At 40.5% G+C, this 20,954-nt stretch overlaps 13 protein-coding genes and 1 pseudogene across 14 annotated transcripts; 7 read left to right on the top strand and 7 right to left on the bottom strand. All coding sequences in view use genetic code 12, as the record gives it.

The window, feature by feature from the left end:
* CANMA_004467 (uncharacterized protein) lies at positions 1-861 on the bottom strand (the record flags this gene model as incomplete). Its single annotated transcript, XM_051816746.1, has 1 exon — positions 1-861. A coding segment is annotated over one exon (861 nt), but the record flags the coding sequence as incomplete, so codon positions are not given.
* Positions 862-1,751: 890 nt separating this feature from the next.
* On the bottom strand, positions 1,752-3,458 carry SUC1 (transcription factor; the record flags this gene model as incomplete). The annotated part of the gene is made up of 1 exon (XM_051816745.1): positions 1,752-3,458. One exon carries the CDS (start codon positions 3,456-3,458, stop codon positions 1,752-1,754), a length of 1,707 nt encoding a protein of 568 aa, XP_051669961.1.
* A 476-nt stretch (positions 3,459-3,934) lies between these two features.
* Positions 3,935-5,116, top strand: HAT2 (Hat2p; the record flags this gene model as incomplete). The annotated part of the gene is made up of 1 exon (XM_051816744.1): positions 3,935-5,116. The coding sequence occupies one exon, from the start codon at positions 3,935-3,937 to the stop codon at positions 5,114-5,116; it is 1,182 nt and encodes a 393-aa protein (XP_051669960.1).
* A 166-nt stretch (positions 5,117-5,282) lies between these two features.
* On the top strand, positions 5,283-5,978 carry CANMA_004464 (polyamine acetyltransferase; the record flags this gene model as incomplete). Its single annotated transcript, XM_051816743.1, has 1 exon — positions 5,283-5,978. The coding sequence occupies one exon, from the start codon at positions 5,283-5,285 to the stop codon at positions 5,976-5,978; it is 696 nt and encodes a 231-aa protein (XP_051669959.1).
* Positions 5,979-6,117: 139 nt separating this feature from the next.
* On the top strand, positions 6,118-6,954 carry CANMA_004463 (annotated as a pseudogene). The gene has a single exon. A coding segment is annotated over exon 1 (837 nt).
* A 60-nt stretch (positions 6,955-7,014) lies between these two features.
* CANMA_004462 (proteasome regulatory particle lid subunit) lies at positions 7,015-7,953 on the bottom strand (the record flags this gene model as incomplete). The annotated part of the gene is made up of 1 exon (XM_051816741.1): positions 7,015-7,953. One exon carries the CDS (start codon positions 7,951-7,953, stop codon positions 7,015-7,017), a length of 939 nt encoding a protein of 312 aa, XP_051669958.1.
* A 279-nt stretch (positions 7,954-8,232) lies between these two features.
* On the top strand, positions 8,233-9,654 carry CANMA_004461 (putative Xaa-Pro dipeptidase; the record flags this gene model as incomplete). The annotated part of the gene is made up of 1 exon (XM_051816740.1): positions 8,233-9,654. The coding sequence occupies one exon, from the start codon at positions 8,233-8,235 to the stop codon at positions 9,652-9,654; it is 1,422 nt and encodes a 473-aa protein (XP_051669957.1).
* Positions 9,655-9,890: 236 nt separating this feature from the next.
* GDI1 (Gdi1p) lies at positions 9,891-11,237 on the top strand (the record flags this gene model as incomplete). Its single annotated transcript, XM_051816739.1, has 1 exon — positions 9,891-11,237. The coding sequence occupies one exon, from the start codon at positions 9,891-9,893 to the stop codon at positions 11,235-11,237; it is 1,347 nt and encodes a 448-aa protein (XP_051669956.1).
* A 93-nt stretch (positions 11,238-11,330) lies between these two features.
* Positions 11,331-12,368, bottom strand: DDI1 (Ddi1p; the record flags this gene model as incomplete). The annotated part of the gene is made up of 1 exon (XM_051816738.1): positions 11,331-12,368. The coding sequence occupies one exon, from the start codon at positions 12,366-12,368 to the stop codon at positions 11,331-11,333; it is 1,038 nt and encodes a 345-aa protein (XP_051669955.1).
* A 214-nt stretch (positions 12,369-12,582) lies between these two features.
* On the bottom strand, positions 12,583-12,873 carry CANMA_004458 (RNA-binding protein; the record flags this gene model as incomplete). Its single annotated transcript, XM_051816737.1, has 1 exon — positions 12,583-12,873. The coding sequence occupies one exon, from the start codon at positions 12,871-12,873 to the stop codon at positions 12,583-12,585; it is 291 nt and encodes a 96-aa protein (XP_051669954.1).
* Positions 12,874-13,068: 195 nt separating this feature from the next.
* SSK1 (mitogen-activated protein kinase kinase kinase) lies at positions 13,069-14,886 on the bottom strand (the record flags this gene model as incomplete). The annotated part of the gene is made up of 1 exon (XM_051816736.1): positions 13,069-14,886. One exon carries the CDS (start codon positions 14,884-14,886, stop codon positions 13,069-13,071), a length of 1,818 nt encoding a protein of 605 aa, XP_051669953.1.
* A 136-nt stretch (positions 14,887-15,022) lies between these two features.
* Positions 15,023-16,096, bottom strand: DOS2 (Dos2p; the record flags this gene model as incomplete). Its single annotated transcript, XM_051816735.1, has 1 exon — positions 15,023-16,096. The coding sequence occupies one exon, from the start codon at positions 16,094-16,096 to the stop codon at positions 15,023-15,025; it is 1,074 nt and encodes a 357-aa protein (XP_051669952.1).
* A 501-nt stretch (positions 16,097-16,597) lies between these two features.
* Positions 16,598-18,283, top strand: MODF (Modfp; the record flags this gene model as incomplete). Its single annotated transcript, XM_051816734.1, has 1 exon — positions 16,598-18,283. One exon carries the CDS (start codon positions 16,598-16,600, stop codon positions 18,281-18,283), a length of 1,686 nt encoding a protein of 561 aa, XP_051669951.1.
* An 818-nt stretch (positions 18,284-19,101) lies between these two features.
* Positions 19,102-20,364, top strand: CANMA_004454 (uncharacterized protein; the record flags this gene model as incomplete). The annotated part of the gene is made up of 1 exon (XM_051816733.1): positions 19,102-20,364. One exon carries the CDS (start codon positions 19,102-19,104, stop codon positions 20,362-20,364), a length of 1,263 nt encoding a protein of 420 aa, XP_051669950.1.
* Positions 20,365-20,954: the final 590 nt, after the last annotated feature.

The following is a 20,954-nucleotide window of genomic DNA, read 5'->3' as shown; positions in this document are numbered from 1 at the left end:
GATTGGACCACAAACGGGACCCAAGAATGGAGCGGCTGAAAAGATGGCCATAGCAACACCTCTTTCCGAACCAATCCACATATCTGCCAATGAACCTCCAATCAAAGTCATGGGGGCACTAAAAGATAATCCATCAATCAAACGACAAACAATTAAAGTTCCAATATTTTTTGCGGCACCACAGGGGACAATAAATATCAAGGCAACAAAAAGTGTTACCGCATAAATAGGCTTTCTTCCAACTTCTTCAGACATGGGGGCAAACACCAAAGGACCGAAACCGAAACCCAATACAAACATGGTAACTGATGCTAAAATGATGACTTCCTGCGATACACCAAAGTAAGCAGCAGGACGATCCATATCACCAGTAACAATAGCAGAACCAAGGGCAACAACAAAACAAATCGATCCCAAAATCCCCGTGTACACCCACTTTATGCCACTACCCCAATTAATTGGGTTAGACTTATCGCCATCTATCCACTCAACTATCCTTAACCCCGTGTCCGAGTCAATAGGGTACTTCCAAGGATCATTCTCATTATAGTCAGACTGTGGGTCTGGGTGTGTTTCTACCAACTTGACATCCAATGGCTCTTCCAAAGGACCCAATTGACCTGCACGTTCTTGCAACTCGGTCTTTATTCTTTCAACACCAGCGTTGTTGGTCACCAACCTTTCTAGTTCCGAATTATCTTCATGTGAACCCAAGTGAGAAAGCACTTTTGAAATACGACTTTCGGTTCGGTGAACGTTGCTGCTTACTGGTTGTGCTTGTAATGCATCACCGTACTCTCTTGGTTTTTCTGAGTCCAAGCTCTCATTATCAATTGTTTCTGAATCTGTTCTATGTGACATTGCTTTCTAGTTGTTTTTGTTAATATAAAAAGGTCAAACCTAACTTCCAATCAATCCCTTGAATTCTAAACTGACAATTGCTTTCCTTTAAATACCCTTTTGAATCCAAAGTATTCCATCGTGTTATGAGTGCTTGGTCTTTTCCCTCTAGCAATCGGTAGGTAAATCTCTGAAATTTTGCAACCGCTTTGTTCCTAATTGGGCAGAGTGATATAAAATGCATCCCATAGTGTAGAAAATAATATTGCCGTATGCATGTTATAAATTTTAACCCATCTTGCAGGATGCATGATTGTACAAAAATTTAAGCATTTACAAGCGATTTAGTGCCGATCGCGGTTCTTAAATATTTTTCTATTGCACCGGTTGTATAAAACTCGTCTTTGTTTACCAATATTGTCACCTACATATCTATTCTAAAAAAGGGAGCTCAAAAATAGCCACATGGTACAGCGATCAGGCATGACTTGATTCTAGATGCTCATTTTGAAGCTTGCTGTGCTTCCTTGGCTCACAGGGCAAATGGCTCCATTTTCTGTCGCGTGTTGAAAAGTGCGGGATTTGTTTTCTTTTTTTCTCACCTTTTCTTTTTCTCTTTTTTTCTTAATTTTTTTTTCTTGTTCTACTCCCATTTGATACCGACTATTCCACCCCTAACGGGCAACCGGGACTGCTTTAACTTGGTTTAAACCTTGAGCAAACAATAAGCCGTCAACTATTCTTGGCAAACTTTGCGTTTTGGCTGTGTTTTATCTAGTATACACACCTTCTCCCTTCTCTCCCTTCTCTCCCTCTCCCTCTCCCTCTTCCTCCCTCCCTCCCTTTGGATTCCAGCGTTGCTATCCACGCTAGTACAAATATAACGCGTCGGTTCGTAACAGGCAATTTCTTTATTCTTGTGACCTTAGCCCTCCGTATACATTCAGGCCAATTACATCATCAAATGTGTCAATGTTTGTGATGTAGCCTACTTTTTCTCCCCTAAACTGCAACATCGATTCCATCTCATTTAACGTAATCTCCAACGCTTGAAACTGAGTTATTGAAAGCCGCACATCGTTCCTTAACAACGTTAGCAAGTCAAAGATGCGTTGCACATACTCATAACCAGTCGTGTTTCTTGTTATGTTTACCGCTTTCATTAAAGCCTTTGCAATCACCTCAAGCTTAACGCATACACCGGGACCGTTGAACTCATATGAGGCTAGGGGTAGGCCGTCCGTCTTCTCACAAAATTCTTTGGCAATAGCTATGGGGAACTCGTTTGATAAACAAAACTCCGCATTGTTAATCATATTGTTTGCACTAGCAACATCCCAGGTCAAGATCATCATCCAATACTTGCTCAACAAGATATTGGCCTTTTGAATGTCAGGTGCTGCTTCTAGTATAGTGATCTGCTGTAGCTGATTCTGTATTGTTGATATCAAACGGAAAGAATGTGGGTTATTCTTTATCGCTCTGAACTGGTCAAAAATGGACTTGTTGGGAATGGCAAATATTTTAACCAATTCTCTAAACCCACCAATCAAAATAGAATATTCTTCATCATCAAGTGAAGGGAGCGGCACTGACGGTTCTAGTATAACTGGAACGGACTGCTCTAGACACACAAATCTTTCTGTGACCACTAATAGGTAGTATATCTTTCTCATTCTATGAGTTTCAGCAGGAGATCGTGAATACGTATCGGTCCTATCTAGCCCCATAATCTGTGCAAGCGTAATCGCCTCACGCAAATAGCATATACCAGTTGGACTAGCCCCGGCATTGGATAATGCAATATGGAGAAAAAACGACGTCAAAACACTCTCTACTGTTGGTTCAGCTTTCTTTACTCGAATTGCTTCCGATGCAAAATCCACATCAAGAATGCCTTTTGGGATGAGTTTTTGATTGGTCATGAACCGCACTTGGCTTGATATAGTGGCACAGACTGCACAACTCAATGCGTACACCGAAGGATCACTAGCTCGTGAAATCAACTCGGCAACTGATAGAACTGGCCAAATTCCATAATACCAAACCTGGTAAACATTGAGACAAGGTAGAAGCCTGTCCAAGCTAATCACAGGAACAAATTGATTGCTTTCCAAAGCACTGCTTATAGCCAACTTTTTAATTGCATCTCTCGTCTTGTCATGAATTCTCTTTGGACCACATTTTTTCTTTACTCGGTTGTTTGTACAATCCAAGCCATGCGTTACACATCTACTGCAAGGCACCTTTAAGTCGCACTTGACCTTTCTGATACTGCATGAATCACACGCTCTTTTGCTCTTGGAAATGGCCTGACTTCCAAGGGTACTTTCAACCTCACCGCCAATATTGCCTGTCAGGGAGTTTTCAGTGGCTTGATTAGAAATGCCACTAGCAAAGTTATTCAATCGCATCTGATCTACTACAGGATTCATGTGTGCAGCATAAATCTCCTCATTGATGGAGTTGATGTACCCCTCAGGGGAAAGATCTAATTGCGATTCAAATGATGATACGGAGTTTGGGTTGTGGTCCGAGGCCGTTTTTGCAGGCGAGTCTTCTGAAACACTGTGATATGCCAAAGTCTCCGAAAAGTGGTTGTTATAGTTGGTGTTCATGTGGCTAGGGTCCATTCCGTTAGCGTGAGGAGAATTGTTTTTGAGTTTTCGGAGATTTGTCGTATTTTCTTTTTTTCCTGTGCACCGAATTTTATGCGTTATCGGCGAACACTACCCCAGACAGGAGAAGGGAGAGATGGAGAAAGAAAAGGAGGAGAGCTAGGACACAGATCCGCTTTGGGAAAATTAGTATGTCATCAATGGACTTAGGTATCTTTTGTCATAGGTGTTCTAGCTGACTTAGAGATAAGATCTGTTCGTCAAAGCTTTTACCACCTGCAGTCCCATTGTTTGGCGCATGTCGAGAATTTGCGACATCTCACTGCCGCGTGGCACACCTGAAAGATGTGACAAAGGATTGAACTGAAAGAAAAAAAAAAAAGAACAAAAGAACAAAACAAAAAAAGAAACATCCACAAGGAAACGCGAAACATACGTTCTTCGACCACCATTGACTCAATTCAACGCCGGAAAGTATGTCAGACACGGAAAACAACGGAGAACAACGCGAATTATCCATCAAGGAGGAGTATCAACTATGGAGAAAGAACTGTAGGTATATGTATGAATTTGTCAGTGAAACAGCATTGACATGGCCATCACTAACCATACAATGGCTTCCAGACTACACAACTGAAGACGGCATCATCAACACAAAGCTTCTTCTTGGGACACATACATCAGGGAATGACCAGAACTATTTGAAGGTTGCTGAAACTCACCTTTCTGCAGACGGCGAGCAGAAGGTCAATTCGAGAATCAAGATTGTTCAAAAGTTTACCAATAATCAGGAGATATGCAGAGCAAGGTACATGCCACAAGACCCTAATATAGTTGGCTCCATAAACGGATCGGGAGAAGTTGACTTGTACCGTTTGGATAGTGGCGAAAGCGGAAGCTATTCACATTTCAGCCCTCATTCAGAAAACGGATACGGTCTCTCGTGGAATCCTATTGACAAGGGGGTGTTGTTGACAGCCGCTGATGACAGACTAGTTTGCGTTAGCGATACAAACAAGGACAATGAATTATTATTCAAGAGTGACACACTGGGAGACATTGTCAACGATGCCAAATGGCACCACTTTAATGGCAACATATTTGCATCAGTTTCCGAAGACCAATACACCTACATCTACGATACTAGAGCCAAGACTGTTGCCTCAAAATACTATTCAAAAGGATCTTCAGGTATAAATTCGTTGACCTTTTCACCATTTTCGCAAAACTTGCTCGCTATAGGCAACTCAAACGCAAGTATAAACTTGTTGGACTTACGGAAATTAAACAGTAAAGGTACATCAGGGTTGTTGCACACCTTAATGGGTCATACCGAGGGTATAACATGTATGGAGTTTTCACCACACAAAGATGGAATATTAGCTTCGGGTGGACTGGATAGAAGATTGATCTTATGGGACTTGTTTAAAGTCGGCGAGGAGCAGCAACAAGAAGATGCCGAAGATGGATGTCCAGAGCTATTTATGATTCATGCTGGTCATACAGCTGGTGTTACAGACTTGAGTTGGTGTCCGTTCAAGGAGTGGACTATTGGATCAGTTGCCGATGATAATATTGTTCACTTATGGGAGGTTAACAAAGGCTTATTGGTGAATGAAGACACAAACGAGGACATTCCAAACAGTCTTCTTGAATAGGTTTTTATAGAATGTATGAAATAAAAACCAGTCGTGTGATAAAGTTCTCTCTGTAAAATTTGAAGAGGAAAAAGAGAAAAAGAACAAAAAAAAGAAAAATTACTAAAGAAAAAATAAATTAATTGGTCATAGACACAAGTCATTCCACTATCAAAGAGAAAATACCATGTCCGATTTCCCCCCTAACTTGTCAATAAGACCATTGACTATCGAAGATATCGATCAGTGTATAGAGTTGGAAAGTAAAGGGTTCCCAGAAGAAGAGAGATGCACGGATGCCAAATTTAAATATAGACTAACCGTGGCACCAGAATTGTGTTCAGGATTATTCATTAGAGAATACGAGTATAAATACAACTACATCAATCTACCAGATGTAGCTAAATCACTTCAAGAGAAACACGATGCTGAAGAAAAACGAGGTTCGGGTAAGAGTAACGATGGCGAGTCCGATGATGAAGAATTCCCGGAAAGGTCATCTGTTGTTAAGGAAACCTTGATTGGACACATTATAGCTACAAAGATAGACGGCTCTAGAATTACTGAAGCTTGCATGGAATTACCATCGAAAGATACCAAGGGGTCTGGCCATTGCGAGTCATCGAGGTACATTGGAATACATTCAGTTGTAGTTTTGCCTGAATGGAGAGGAAAAAACTTGGCTGCGTTGTTATTGCACGATTATATTCAAAAATTGTCTAACCAAGATATGGGAGACCAAGTCGTTCTTATTGCGCATAAGGAATTGATTCCCTTTTATGAAAAGATTGGCTTCAACAATTTGGGTGAGAGTGAATGTAAATTCGCCGACACTACGTGGTATGATATGGCTATAGATTTAGTGCCTGCTGATGACCTTTGATGCACTATACTTAGAAGTTGTGTAACGTTCCTGTTTAGCTTTAATGTTCAAGTAATTTGAAATGAGAAAAAATGGCAGTTTAGAATTCGTAAATTTTTTTGTAAAAATCGAAATTTCATCTCTCATTCTTCGATCAACAATGATTGCTGTCCCACGCCCAATCCAGAAGATATTCGACTCCGTGCCGCTAAAGGCTTATGAGAATGAGGATGATGCTATTTCACCTGAAGGATTGTATTCGTTTTCGTTGAAATCTCCGTCAACCCCGCTTATACTAGGCGTGTACAACACTTTCAAACAAGGTCAACATATCTTACCTACAGACCCAATTTCACTATTCACGTTGATTATATTAGCTAAAAAGAACGGGTTCGGACTACCGGATACAGTGAGCAAGAATGCAAGTGGTATAACTCGTGTTCCATTCCGGGGGTCGCCATCAAATTTTCTTCCTGTCTTGATAAACGATGGATCAATTAGAACAATCGAAAACTGGGAGCAGATCGCAAAGACAATTACAGTAAACAACATAGAGTCGGAAACTATAAGCATTATAAATGAATTTGCCGATACAGTCCTTTTTGATTCATGGATATCGTGTTTGTTGGTGGAAGAGCTTAAAGATGAGACGTTTTATCAGCTTTTTGCTATCAACAATGCATTAGAGTTGTATGAAATAAAGCAGCAAATACCGAAATGGAATAGTTTCTCCGTAAGACATCCATCACTTTTTGAGCCATATAGTAGTAAGCATTTGAAGGTATTTTATGCAACCCAGTGCGATGCATTCGAAAACGCCATAAAGCGATTAAAAGTATACTTGAATGCATCCGATCAACAGGGCTCCACCATTAAATACAAAGTTGCTGCATATGTCATCATTTTTGACCATTTTTTGAAAGGGACGCAGTTGGGAATGGTATTGAACCGGTTCCCAGATGTTATCACCAAGTCATACACAATATTGGAAAGTTGAAAGAAATAATTAACTTTCGTTCTATATCGTTCATTTTTTAACTACACCACTGTACATAATCTATCGAATAGCCAACGAATCAACTCCACCAGTTAGAAGCACCTTGATGTTGTCGTCTATTAATTTCTCAGCCGTATCCGACAAGTGTTTCTTTGGATCCTGCTTACCAACATATCTCGTCTTTAATTGCTCCTCAGTCAACTCTTTTTCTTCACTGACTCTCTGACTGTACAACTTGGCTATATTTACCATCTTCTCGGTGCTCTCCAAATTTTCAATCTCATTGTGGTTATAGTCCGTGAGATTCAATCCTGATTGCCAATTCTTCTTGTGCAAATTGAGCAACATATTTGTATCATTTGTAGTCTTGTGGTAGTCAATATTCAACGAGTAATAGTGACGGTTCAATCCGTGGATTAATGCTTGGATTGATGGCTTATTCAAGTGACCAACATTGGACGTGGATTGACGTGGCTCTTGGCCCATCATCAACGTTGTGGTGTCTATGGTTCTGAATGCATCAATAACGACTTTACCCTTCACTGATTGAATAGGATCTATGACAACAGCAACAGCTCTCTTATTCAATTGTTCAAATGACTGCTGTGTATTTACATCAACCGAGGATAACCAGCAGCCGAAACCGGGATGCGAATGGTACCAACCTACCACTGATTGATCTCTTCCCGTTTGTCTGAGCATATCCATCATCTTGGTTTGAAACACGTCATCCACAGCTTCAACCGAAACACCAGTACCCGATTGAGGCATAGCAAAAACATCATAAACCTGTATTGTAAAATCATCAACAAACTCGCCCAACATCAATCCCATCACTTCCATTGGGACACCGGCTCTTCCATGCTTCAACATCTTAAGTAAGGCGAGTGAGGAAATATAAACGGTTTCAGAGTTGTCAATTGCAGGCCCATCTGTTTGAGGTGGTGCTGCCCCACCGAGACCAGCTCCCTGGCCTAATAATCTTTGTAATCTTTCCATGATATAGAGTGTAGTGAATGAAACTTAGTATGAAAGATCAGTGGCAACTTTGTTGGAGGCAATCTTTTTTTCTTTTCCCAGAGAGAGAAAGAGAGAGAAAGAGTCACGTGCCCAAAGACTGCATATAAAAAACTTCATCTACGGCTTTAAAAGTTTATATGGCGTTATTTTTTATTTTTGTTTTTATTGTATTCTTTATTTTTTTTCATTTCTCATTTCCACTTTCTCCTCAAAAAGATCCTACCAAGAGAAGAGTAAAGTAATACAGCCCAATTAACAATGTCAGACGGACCAAAATCACTCGAGGGTAAGAAATACCCAGCAAAAAAGCATGCTCAAAATGTGCTTTCTCATTTGAAGAAGAAAAACTCCACCAAAGCCCAAACTGTGTCATTTTTTATAAGTGGGGAAGACTTGGAGTTGTACAAATATTGCGACCAAACAAGACCATTTAGACAAAATAGATACTTTTTTTACTTGACAGGGAACAACATTCCAGGATCGCATGTTTTGTATGAAAGTGAAAAGGACAAATTGACTATTTACTTGCCCAATGTGGACAAAGAGGATATTATGTGGTCGGGGTTACCATTGTCTAAGGAAGAGGCTGCAAAAAAGTTTGACGCAGATGAAATCAAGTACGCTGCCGACGTTGCAGGTGACTTAAAGAGCTTGAAAAATAGGGCATACACAACTGACATTAACAAATTCAACCTCGACTACAGTTCGTTTTTAGTTGAGAAGGATGCGGACTTTTTTTACGCTCTAGATGAAGCCCGTGCGTTTAAAGACGAGTATGAGGTTGAATTGATGAGACACGCTGCCAAGATAACCGACAATTGTCACCTTGCAGTTATGTCAGCCTTGCCCATTGAGACCAAGGAGACTCATATTCATGCTGAATTTATGTATCATGCGTTACGTCAGGGATCTAAAAATCAATCGTACGATCCTATATGTTGTAGTGGAGAGACATGTTCCACGTTGCATTGGGTCAAAAATGATGGCGATATAACTCCCGACAAACGGTCTGTTTTGATTGATGCTGGAGCAGAATGGGACTGTTACGCTAGTGACGTTACTAGATGCTTCCCTGTGAATGGAGAGTGGACAAAAGAACATTTGGATATCTATAATCTTGTTTTGAAGATGCAAGAGGAGGTTTACAAGTCGATGAAACCAGGTGTTGACTGGGAAGACCTTCATCTCAAAGCACATCGTGTATTGATTGAAGGGTTTCAGCAATTAGGCATCTTCAAAGAGGAGTATTCTGTGGACGAAATTTTCAATGCCAAAGCAAGTGCAAGATTTTTCCCCCATGGTTTGGGTCATATGTTGGGTATGGATACACATGACACTGCTGGGTATGCCAACTACTCTGACCCCGACCCTCTTTTGTGCTATTTGAGAATTAGGAGAAAGCTTGAACCAAACATGGTTGTAACCAATGAACCAGGGTGCTATTTTTCCCCTTTCTTATTAGAGGAGACTTTGAATGATCCATCAAGGAACAAATACATCAACAAGGATATCTTGGATAAGTACTGGTATGTGGGCGGTGTGAGAATAGAAGATGACGTTTTAATCACCAAAGATGGTTACGAAATCTTTACGAAAATTACCAAAGATCCTAAGGAAATTAGCAAAATAGTCAAAGCAGGATTCGAAAGGGGTACCAACAGTTTTCACAATATTGTATAGGAAGTAACAGCTGAATGAGCTTTATGAAATTGTGTGTATGTTATGTAAGCTTGTGAGATAAAATGCTTTGAAAAAACATTTGCTCCATCCATTTCCTCTTTGTGTAACTTTTCTAAAGTTTAGTTTTTGTTGTTGTCACCGAACTTCTTTTTCCTTTTTTTTTCTTTCTCCTTTGTGTGGTTGTTGCTTTACTTTAATTGCTTTCTTTTATCAACCAGCATCACTACTTCACTACAATGGACGAAAACTACGACGTTATTGTCTTGGGAACAGGATTGACCGAATGCATCTTATCGGGTCTTTTATCAGTTGAAGGAAAGAAGGTGTTGCATATCGACAGACAAGATTTCTACGGGGGTGAGTCGGCATCCCTTAACTTGTCGCAATTGTATGGCAAATTCAAACCTTCAGCACAAAGACCTGAGTTGAAAGGAAGAGACAGAGACTGGTGTGTAGACTTGATCCCGAAATTCCTTATGGCAAATGGGGAATTGACAAACATATTGGTGCACACTGAAGTTACTCGTTACATTGAATTCAAACAGATTGCAGCAAGTTATGTTTACAGAAGTGGAAGAATTGCCAAGGTTCCATCCAATGCCAAAGAGGCATTAAGCTCTTCATTGATGGGGATTTTTGAAAAGAGGAGAATGAAGAAATTTTTGGAATTCATTCAAAACTATGACGAACAAGATTCGGCCACCCATCAAGGCTTTGACTTGGACAAAAATACGATGAATGAGATTTACAACTACTTCGGATTGGAGAGCGGCACAAAGGACTTTATTGGGCATGCAATGGCACTTTGGTCAAACGATGATTACTTGAATGAAGTTGCTAGACCTACGTATGAGAGAATTTTGTTATACGCACAGTCGGTTGCCAAATATGGAAAGTCCCCTTACATATACCCGTTGTATGGATTGGGTGAGTTACCACAGGGATTTGCAAGATTATCAGCTATCTATGGAGGAACTTATATGCTAGATACACCGATCGACGAAGTGTTGTTTGAAGGTGAGGGTTCAGATAAGAAGTTTGCCGGTGTTGTTACCAAGGAGGGCACAGCCAAGGCTCCCATTGTGGTTGCCGACCCCACTTACTTCCCTGAGTACGTAAAGAAGACTGGGCAAAAAGTAATCAGGGCAATTTGCTTGTTGGACCATCCAGTTCCCAGCGTAGATTTGGATTCCTTGCAAATCATCATTCCCCAGAACCAAGTTGGTAGAAAGAATGATATTTATGTCGCGGTTTTATCAGATGTGCATAATGTTGTCCCAAAGGGGCACTTCCTCGCTATCGTATCCACGATAATTGAGACAGAAGCGCCACATGTGGAGTTGGAGCCTGCGTTTAAATTGTTAGGCCCAAGATTAGACACCTTGATGGGTATTGCCGAGTTATATGAGCCAAATTATGACGGAACAAAGAACGGTATCTACTTGTCCAAGAGTTATGATGCCAGCTCTCATTTCGAGTCAACTACTGATGATGTTAAAGACATCTACTTTAGAATCACTGGAAAGCCTTTGGTTTTGAAAAAGAGAGAGACCGAAGAGGACGAGTCAAACGTGATTCCATAGGTACAGCAGAACAATAGAATGATTCAGAGTTACAATACATGTAGGGCATTTATATTAGTTTAAAGTTTTTTTTTTTTTTTTTTCAGCTAGGCTCTATGCCTCTCGTGAAAAGATGTTACCACCTAATGTCTTTCTTGGTATCTCTGATTCCGATAGGAATTTAGCCTCAAATTGACCACCAATGATTAGCACATCTCTGGTCAAATCAACAACACAACGATGTCTTCTCAACATGTCTAACCCAAACAAGATACCCACTGACGTATCAACGACATAAAAAGAACAAGGCAATTCAACACCCGTCCCATTTATTTCGAGTGGCACACTATGGATCTTTCCATCAATGGTCTGAGTACCAACACCAACAGCTTGACCTTGGAACCTTTTGTCGATTAACCTTGAAATACCGCATTCCGCAGCTATATCAGGACTAATGATTGTCATAGCCGCTCCAGTATCAACCAAGGCAATCTGTTCCACGCCATTTATTTTCAACTTGAGATGAAGCATGTTTACACTAGTGAAACTTTCAGGACTAATGTCCCACGCCAATTTCATATTCTCCTCAATCGCTTCTTGCTGAATCAACTCCATGATACGTGCCTGGTTTTCAGGGTTGTCGGGATCCTGCTGTAAGCGAAGAAGCTCTGTTTGAGACGACGACGAGTCTCTTTGCTCTTCCCTAACTTGTTCTATCATCAAGCTTCTAAAGTTTTCAGCATTATTGATTGCATTGTAGAGACTAGGTTGGGTGATTCTGATATTTTCAAGAGCCTGTGGATCTGACAAAATCTGTTGCCTAATCATTTCCACCCGTTCGTTGATCTGTGAGCTCGACGGGATGTTTGTAGAAGGTGCTGGTGCTTGTGCAGGTTGCAGCTGTAGTGGCTGCAACTGTGTCCGCACAGCTCTTGCCTTAGACAAGACTAATAAATCATTGTTGGCAATTCCCAATTCCGTCAACGTCTTATTTGCCTTCAATGGCGTTCCGTTCAATTTCAAAGTTTGTTCATCAGGACTGACTCCCGTTTCAGCTTGAAGGTAAGCCTTGAAATCGTCAAGAGATAAAGACTCAGGTACGTCGACAGCTATGATATCTCCGCTAAAGTCTAATGATATTGTCAATTGCATTGGGTATGGGGTATGAGGAAATTGAAAAACAAAAAAGTTGCAAACACAACAGAGAAATTTCAAATAGAATATTTATAAACGCCATCATGTGTCCCGATGGCAAAACTGTTTTAATTACTAACATACTTATACACTAAAATTGTAGGAGAACCTTCTCTACCTTTCTATCACCAAAAGGGTAGTGCATTTCACCGACTTCTGTCCCATTATAGATTCACGCATTCACCACGTCGGGAATTATCATAGCCACTTGGCCACCGTTTAACAACATCTTCTTCACCACCTCATTGTTTCCGCTATTTCCCTTATCTTCAGAAACAACTGTTACATCTTCCAAGACCATATTGACGTAGTCGTCGAACCCTATTAGTGTTCCACGAAATTCCTTATCACTGGTCATCAATATGCGGATCTTCTTTCCAATTGATCTATCTATGACCTCCAATGGGAGCACCTGTTGTGTTATTGTGCCACTTGTTCCCTCAACGGTAGTTTCGTCGCTCATGTTATCTTTGCTCCGACTAGTTGTGTCCTTAAACCAGTTGTGACTTCACCCTTTCAAGATTTTTTTTTTTTTGGTTTTTTTTTTTCCTTCAGTTGTGCTTTGACTGCACAAAAGTGTAGCTTACAGAAGTAACGCCTGCAAAAGTTATCCCCATCAAGTCAATTTGTTTACAACTACAGTAAAGTCCCTACAAATCTATGTAGTGCTCCAGTTCTTCTTACCCTTCCAACCTTCAAAATCAATCAATGCTTGCATACAACCCCACTCTGTAATTTTGTTTTGAAGCCACACCAAGTTTACTGGCTTGGTCAAGTAGTCATTGCAACCGGCAGTTAAAGCATTCTTCCTGTCGACAGATGAGTTAGATGAAGCAGTTAGGGCAACAATAATCACCGGTGATCTAAAAGTATTTGTATCTAATTTATCATCGGGTTGTAACTCATTCAACGCCAATCTGCTCAACTCCGTGTCATCAAATACACCAATCTTATTCAACTTCTCCAAATGTCGTATTTCCTTTGTGGCTTCTATACCGGATTTCACAGGTAGCTGGATATCCATCAAAACTAGATGAAAGCCCCCCTTTTTCCACTTGTCAATAGCTTCTTGGCCATTCTTTGCAATTTGGTAGTGAATCTTCCGCTTCCTCAAAAATGCACCTAAAATAGCTTGATTGATGGCATTGTCTTCAACAACGAGAACCGAAATGGAAGGGAAAACCTTATCTAGGGCAGGGTCGCTCGTTTTTTCAGGCCTGTTGCTTTTCCCTGAATTCATGGTCTTGGCTAAGGATGGCAAAAAGTCAGTTTTTGCCGCTTCTGCATTCAGAGCTGGCGAGGGAGACGAGTCAAACCCAACGTCGTCCTTTTTATCCCTTGTGTCTGAGACCTCTTCCAGAAGCGCCGGTTCCGCCTTGACATCAGAATTAACACCGGCGTGAATGTTTGTGCCTATAGCCTCTTGCAATACCTTGGACTTTGATGATGAACCTCCTGAGTTGGAATTTATGGAAAAGTTTTTGGGTAAAAGAAGCACAGCTTGTGGATTAGACTTTTGTACTGGTGAATGAGCAAAATTCGAGTGGGAAGGGGTTCGCGGAACGGGTGAATTTTTGGCAGCTGTTACTGAGGGCGACACTGATCTGTCCTTAAAAGATGCACCTTGCACGTTAGTGTAGCTTGACTTGGGTGCTGGAAAATGTTTCAAGGCTTGTGCCAGCGATTGTTGCGTGTATAGTTGCTGCGAGGAAGAACTTTGCGCTGGTAGAACCAGTTTTGGCAGGTCCGCTTGACGTGGTTGCGGATGCTTCATTTGAGGCTTATCATTTGGCGGTTTGGCAAGGGGTGGTCTCTCCTGATTGGAATAAGCGAATCGTTGATCGGATTCCCTTGAAATATGCCCGTCCTGTGCACTGGCTTCAGGATTGTAGCTCTCTATTATGATTGCATCTTTCATTCCCATACCTTGCGGAAAATGTACATCTAGTACTTGCCACGCGTTCTGGTCGGGTTCTAACTCTATGTCATCATCAATTGGACCATTTCTCTCCAACTGCACTTCCAGCGAACTGTCGGGGGTGGCAACATCCAGTGCAACCAATTTGAGGGTCAAGTTGGCAGCATCATCCAGGCGTCCAATTGAGTTTGGGTACTTTTGAATGATTTGTGATTTTAAGTCGTCAACTAAGTCGTCCTTTTGCGCTAATATTGTGGTTGGTGTCCCATGTGGCTTCTTTACCCATATCCTTCTAGGCTTGTTATAATCCTCGTACGCAGAGGCCCACGCAGTTGGAGTAGGTTTCTGGACAGCGTAGTTTAAAGGCTTGCCACCACTTGTATCTACCAGTAGACTGCCTTGCCTATCGTTCCTGCGGTATTTGTTCTGTGTTGAGTTCAATGAGGTGCTGGCTCCACTCATTGGAGCGCTCATTGAATGCCTGGGTGTCAGATTAATCGACGGAGACTTCATCAGGTAAGGAGGAGCAAAGTCGCCACTATTGTACATATGGCTCATTAGTGGTTTGTTGTGGTTGGGGAGTAAAACCTATCAGTTTTCCAATGTTTTTTCCTTAAAAACAAAAGAGCGCAGTTTTTTTTACATTTTCGGATATTAACATTACAGAGATAAGAATTAATACACTGATACGTAACTATTCCCAGTCATCATCATCATCATCATCGTCATCATTGTCATTCTTGTCGACACCATCACCAACTTTTACTTTGCTCTTCTCCGATCTCGTATTAGAGGCCGTTTCAGACTCCTTGGGCTTGTCTACCTTTACAGGAGTTTCTTCTTCATCCTCATCGTCCCAAGTAAAATCGTCCTCTTCCTTTTCATTGGTTTTACCTGTTGTTTCCTCGCCATTCTTTTCCTTCCTGAGTAAATTCTTCCTCTGTTCATCTAATTCCTTCAACTTCTCCTCGTTTTTGAAATACCTGTACCAAAAAGTGTTATAACTAACTCTTACTGGCACAAGCTCATTCATCATCTCAGTCAACGTGTCAGGGTATTTCTTTAAAAGATTATCAATTTCAGTGGTTTTTGAATCTGAATTGAACTGCTTTAATTCTTCCGGATCGTCATTTCCATCCTCAGTGAAGTATGCCTCAGTTGTGTGCAACTTTAACAAGTCGCGTTCATACCTTGTTGTACCATACTGAGTGTATTTGTTTAATGGTGAGCTATAAAGCACTTCTTTGTCATCCTGTGGTTGTTCTGGGTCCGTTTCGGGTCTCACTGAGACTATATTGGAGAAAAACGATGTAAACTGGGTGACATACTCATTAGCCTTATTTTCAACAATCTCCAATCGGGAATCCAAGGCATCAAGGGCACTGGTGGCAGTCTTTTTCAACTCGTTTACATGTAAACGTTGCTCGAGATTTGCTTGTTTCAATTGTTCTTCGAATGCTCTAAAACCTTCGCTAGCAGCTTGCAAGTTTTTGTTTTCACTCACATTTGCTTTCAACGTGTTCAACTGTCTCACTAACGATTGCTTGTGCTCGTCCAAGTGATATTTATTCTGAAGCAAGTCTGCATTGTCATTCCATAAATCTTGAAACTTTGCCTCAACTACTCCATATGCTTTGTCAATTTCTTGTTCCAAGTTATCTATCGTTTCCTCTGTCCTACTGGCCCTTTCATTCTCTGGGCTGGTTTTGGAAGAGTTTTCGTTGAATATCTCCTCTTCTTTGACATATACAGTGTCTATTGGATCCATTGGTACGGAAAGCTTTGCTGTTTGTAGCTAAGGAGCTATATGTCGTGGTTTTTCTGAAATAGACGACAAGAAGAGAGGAAAGGAGAGGGTGTGTACTTTTGATCAAATTATATCTGTACCCAAAAACACCTAGAGAGGAAGCAAAACAGACCATTACATACCTACAGCTAGTTGTATGGTGTCTGCTTTGCAAATACAGGAGACTCTGCTTATTTACCAAATGGTATAATTAGATACATGTGTTGAAAACTAAAGCTGCACTTAGAAACAGAAACAAAGCTGAAGACTACTTCGGAGTACACCCCACTCAGACCAAAACCCGACTGGGGTGTCAAAGCGAACACCGAAAAAAGAAGATCGGTTTCGCGGAGACATTGTAATTTCTAGTGGCTCGGCTTAGCGGACTGGCAACCTAAAATTCTTTGTCGCCCGTTTATATATAAACATTTCGCATCTTTTCGAACAATATCTCTGCCCAATCTCTCAACAACAGCCCCACCCATGTCTGGAATACTCAGGAATTGCTTATTGTCCATCAGGAATGCTAAATTCAAGACCAACTCATTGAAAAAGACACCGTTTGTATTCACTAATCCAATTTCCAACTTTCAGGTAACGTCGACTAATTGTAATGGTGAATCGGGCGAGAGCAGCGCCAGCACCAACACCAGCATCAGCATCAGCACCAACACCAGTACTAGCGCCAGCACCTGGGCTATCACTGGACCGTCCAAGTCAACTATGTTGAAGATAACAGCGGGAGAGTATATATCGTTTCCACCTCTTTCGAGATCGTACCCACTCATCAACGAGCCTGCAACTCAACTTCAATTTCTAAATTTCAACGACAAATCTGGCCTTGACAGAGTGCACATGTCAGCTAGATATGAGTCCTACTCTTTCAAGGGAGCGTTGGAAATGAGCGATGACACGAATTCAGTATTCAACTTTGTCACAGGATTGAACAACTATAATACTCTGCATAAACATTTCAATCTGGAGTACATCAACGATCTAATGACACTTTTCAACTTGAAGCACCTTCAAAAGAAATGGATCAATTCGTTGAGTAATGGTCAAATGAGACGAGCCAGGATCGCAAAATCGTTGGTTAATAAACCCAGGTTGTTGATAATTGATGACCCATTTTTGGGTCTTGACCCTTCCAATACGGAGAAAGTAAGCCAAGCCTTGAAAAAGGTACATGATACACTCAGAACTAGCATTGTGTTAGGATTGCGATCACAGGATGATATACCAGGATGGATTGAGAATGTATCTTTCGTGAATGAAGAAGGGATAGCCTTGATGGGGCGCCAAAATGATTCCGGTTTCTCGAGAAAGTTTAAAGAGGCAATTGCAACAAATGATGATTTTAGACTGTGTGAGAAAAATCTAGCAGCCAAGTCTTTGGTAAAGATAAGCCCCGAAGCGGTAAATTCTGAAAAGTCGTTTCACATAGAATTTGATAATGCCAGGGTTGCTTACAAGGACTTGGTAATCCTAAATGACTTCAACTGGAAGATCCCCAAAGGAAGCAAATGGAGAATTTTGGGCGACAATGGAACAGGAAAAACTACCATTCTCTCATTGATTACTGCTGACCACCCGCAAAGTTGGAGATCTGTATTAAAAATAAACAATAAGTTGAGAAAGACTGGAAGTGGAGTAACTTTTTTTGATGTCAATAACCAAATTGGCATATCTTCGCCGGAGTTGCATGCATTGGTTCCGCAACATAGCAGCACAATGAAGGACATCATATATAATGGATTGGTTCGCGATATTGGTAATTCAAACTTTTCTTACAGAGCAAAGTTGGACAAGTTGGACAAGGAAGCACAGGATCGAGTGGATTACATTTTAAACAAATTTAGAGATATACTAGAGCAATATGGCGATTCGCCTTTCATCGATTTGAGCATGACGAATCAAAAGTTGGCGTTGTTTCTCAGGGCGGTGATTAAGAATCCCGAGATTTTGATACTAGACGAAGCTTTCTCCTGTATGGAAGATGCTCAAGTGATGCACCGTTGCCATGACTTTATTTCCAATGATCCCATTTTCAACGATATGACTGTTTTATCCATTGGCCATATCGACTGGGAGTTGAACAAGTATGATTACATGCTCAAGCTAATTGGTGATGAAAATAGATCGTATGAAGTGTATAGAGTAGAAAACTAAGCAATGCGTTTTCAGTCGGCAAAACAATTGCCAATCTCTCCTTAGATAACCATCATCCAGTAGATTGGCTTCCATGTATAAAAGATCAAGCTGGTGGCTTTTATGAGACTGTGCTACGCCTACCCCACACTTATGAGCCAACATTTATATCTTATAGAAGAACAACCTGGAACTTCCGACGATAGGCAAGTATATGGCAGAATAGAGGCTGTAGTGTATGGATAGTTTACCAACTTTCAGCTCCCTGGTGTATCTTCAAGTAAGTTAGATAGAGTTGCAAAAATAAGTTGCAAAAACCATATTGTTGAGACATTTTGCAACTCAATGGTCAGACCCACTAATGACTTCCTAAAGGCTCTGAATGTAATCAACATTGGTTATATGACGGCATATTCAAATATCAGCCTTATTCGATTGAGATACCACTTTGGAGAGATCCTGGATCCTTTCTAGTTTACTGTACTAAAATCTGGTAAAGATACACTACCATGTTGTCTTATTTTTTTACAACCAAATTACAATCTCATTATAAGGGAGTACAAGAGGGGTTGAATACACCAAGGTTTCAATGTTGGAGTGGCTACCACAGCATTCTAAGTACATATTCCATGATGTATTAATCTGTTTCGCCAAATACTGACTTGAAATATCAGCTTTAAATTTTGATTTTTGATGATTGATTTTGGCAGTACATTTTACCACAAATAAAAGGCAAAAATCAATCTAAAAACCCCTTCCCCCATTTTGATTGTTCATTTCTTCTGCAGAGAAACATATCCATATCAACCTGTTATAATTTACATAAATTAATAAAAGTTATGACATTATTTGATATTATTACTTCCGGAACCTCTTCCCGAACCCGCTTCACTCATGAATACGAGAGGTCCACCAGTAAATTTAACTTGGCAGCAAATTTCAAGCGTCAAGTAGTAAAATTTGTCCACCACTTGAAAAGTGTCTTCCACAATGATTATCCTGAAGAAGAAGAAGATACTGAGAATGCGTCAGTTCTGTACATGCTGCCCAGCTACCATCTGAGTTTTACCAAGTCTTGTATTGTGATTGAAGATTTGGTGTTTCCCGGATTAAATACATGCAATGCCACCGCGGTTACGCCAGTTGAATTGATGTTGTCCGGCCTCTGCTGGCATGTTATGAAGAATTGTAATGCGACTGGATATCTGCTATTACTTGAATTGAATGCCGCAGCGCAACAATTGGATACTAATGAATGTTTGGTGCAGCTGAATTTGAGAATTGTTGTTAAATCGCCCAGTCATGCTTTGCCGATGTTGCCTAATTCAACCACTGTGGGAAGTTTGGACTCCTACAAGCAGAGGCCTTTGAACGAAGAGAATTCTGTTGAATCAGGGTACATTAGGCTTCAGAACGAATTTAGGATAGTAGTGGAAAACTTTTTCCAAAATTTGGAACACACAGTGGATAAGTATCAGCCACTTTTGAATGAGTTAGAGCAATTGCGTCGAGAGGAGTCTGAAATTACGAGCTCAATCGAAAGACTTATTAGTTCAGTTCGTGATTGTCCGGGAAAAGGCATCTTTACTGAAGAAATTGGTGCATTAATGACTGAGTATGAGTACCAAGGTCAAGAAGCCTTCAGAAGATTGTTGTTGAGTAGGAAAGAATTGGTATCATGTGAAGCGGTTGAAAAGTTTTTGGCCAGTATTATGTCATTGCAAGTGAGCCAGGAATTGCAGTCTTCTGGCGAAAGGCATAGTGATGGTCCAAGTTTGAAATGGTGTAATGTACGCAAGAATATTTATGATTTTGAATTTCGAAATAGTGAGTTGGGTAGGAGAGAACCAAGGATGCTTGCTGATATTAAGGACAATATAGTTGAAGCTAAGGCTAAATTGGCGGCATCAAAGGTTCTTGTTGATGTATATTCAACCATACTCGACGTCCACAAGAAATGTGAGAAACATAAATTTAAAAAAACGATCAAACGAACCAGGGACAAATTCATGAAATTACTATCGGAGGATATTGAATCAGTGAAGAGGATTGTTGGTGTCAGAGAGTCAACCCAAGGCTACAAATTTGAGATAAGACATTAATTCCAACTTGTTGTGGATGAGAAAAATTAACAAAATAAAAAGCATGATGCATCAGGCTGAGTGTTAAGGGTTAAGAGTTTGAAACTATTACCATTGCAGTTGCAGTTGTTATTGATTCTATCAATGGCACAGGCGTTGCTCTCTCCCGATTCACCATTACAATTAGTCGACGTTACCTGAAAGTTGGAAATTGGATTAGTGAATACAAACGGTGACCTTTTCAACGAGTTGGTCTTTATTGTATCTAACTTGAGTTCGTGTAACTTAGATTTCTCCTATTTAAAGAGAAGTTTTGTTTGCCTACGAGTCTATTTTTTATTTCAACACAGTCGCCTGCCTATGAAGACCATTAAATGAATAATAAGTCCTTCATACTATTGGTCTTGGTGTAGTTTGCAGCCATTCTTTCTCTTTTTTTTTCGTGTCAACTAAAGTTAGTAGTGTACAATGTTCAAAACCACAATAGTAAGATCTGCTTATATAAATTTTTACTCCGGATATATTTTGCCTCCCTCCCCTATACTTCTCTTTCTCTTTTACGTAATCTTCGCGTAACGCATACCCTTCTATTTTTTATTTTTTTTTTTTTT

This window comes from Candida margitis (genome assembly GCF_024628925.1).
Source record: "Candida margitis strain CBS 14175 chromosome Unknown scaffold69, whole genome shotgun sequence".
NCBI classification, from domain to species: Eukaryota; Fungi; Ascomycota; class Pichiomycetes; order Serinales; family Debaryomycetaceae; genus Lodderomyces; species Lodderomyces margitis.
Note: the sequence above shows the minus strand (reverse complement) of the source record. Positions and strands in the feature narration are given on the sequence as shown.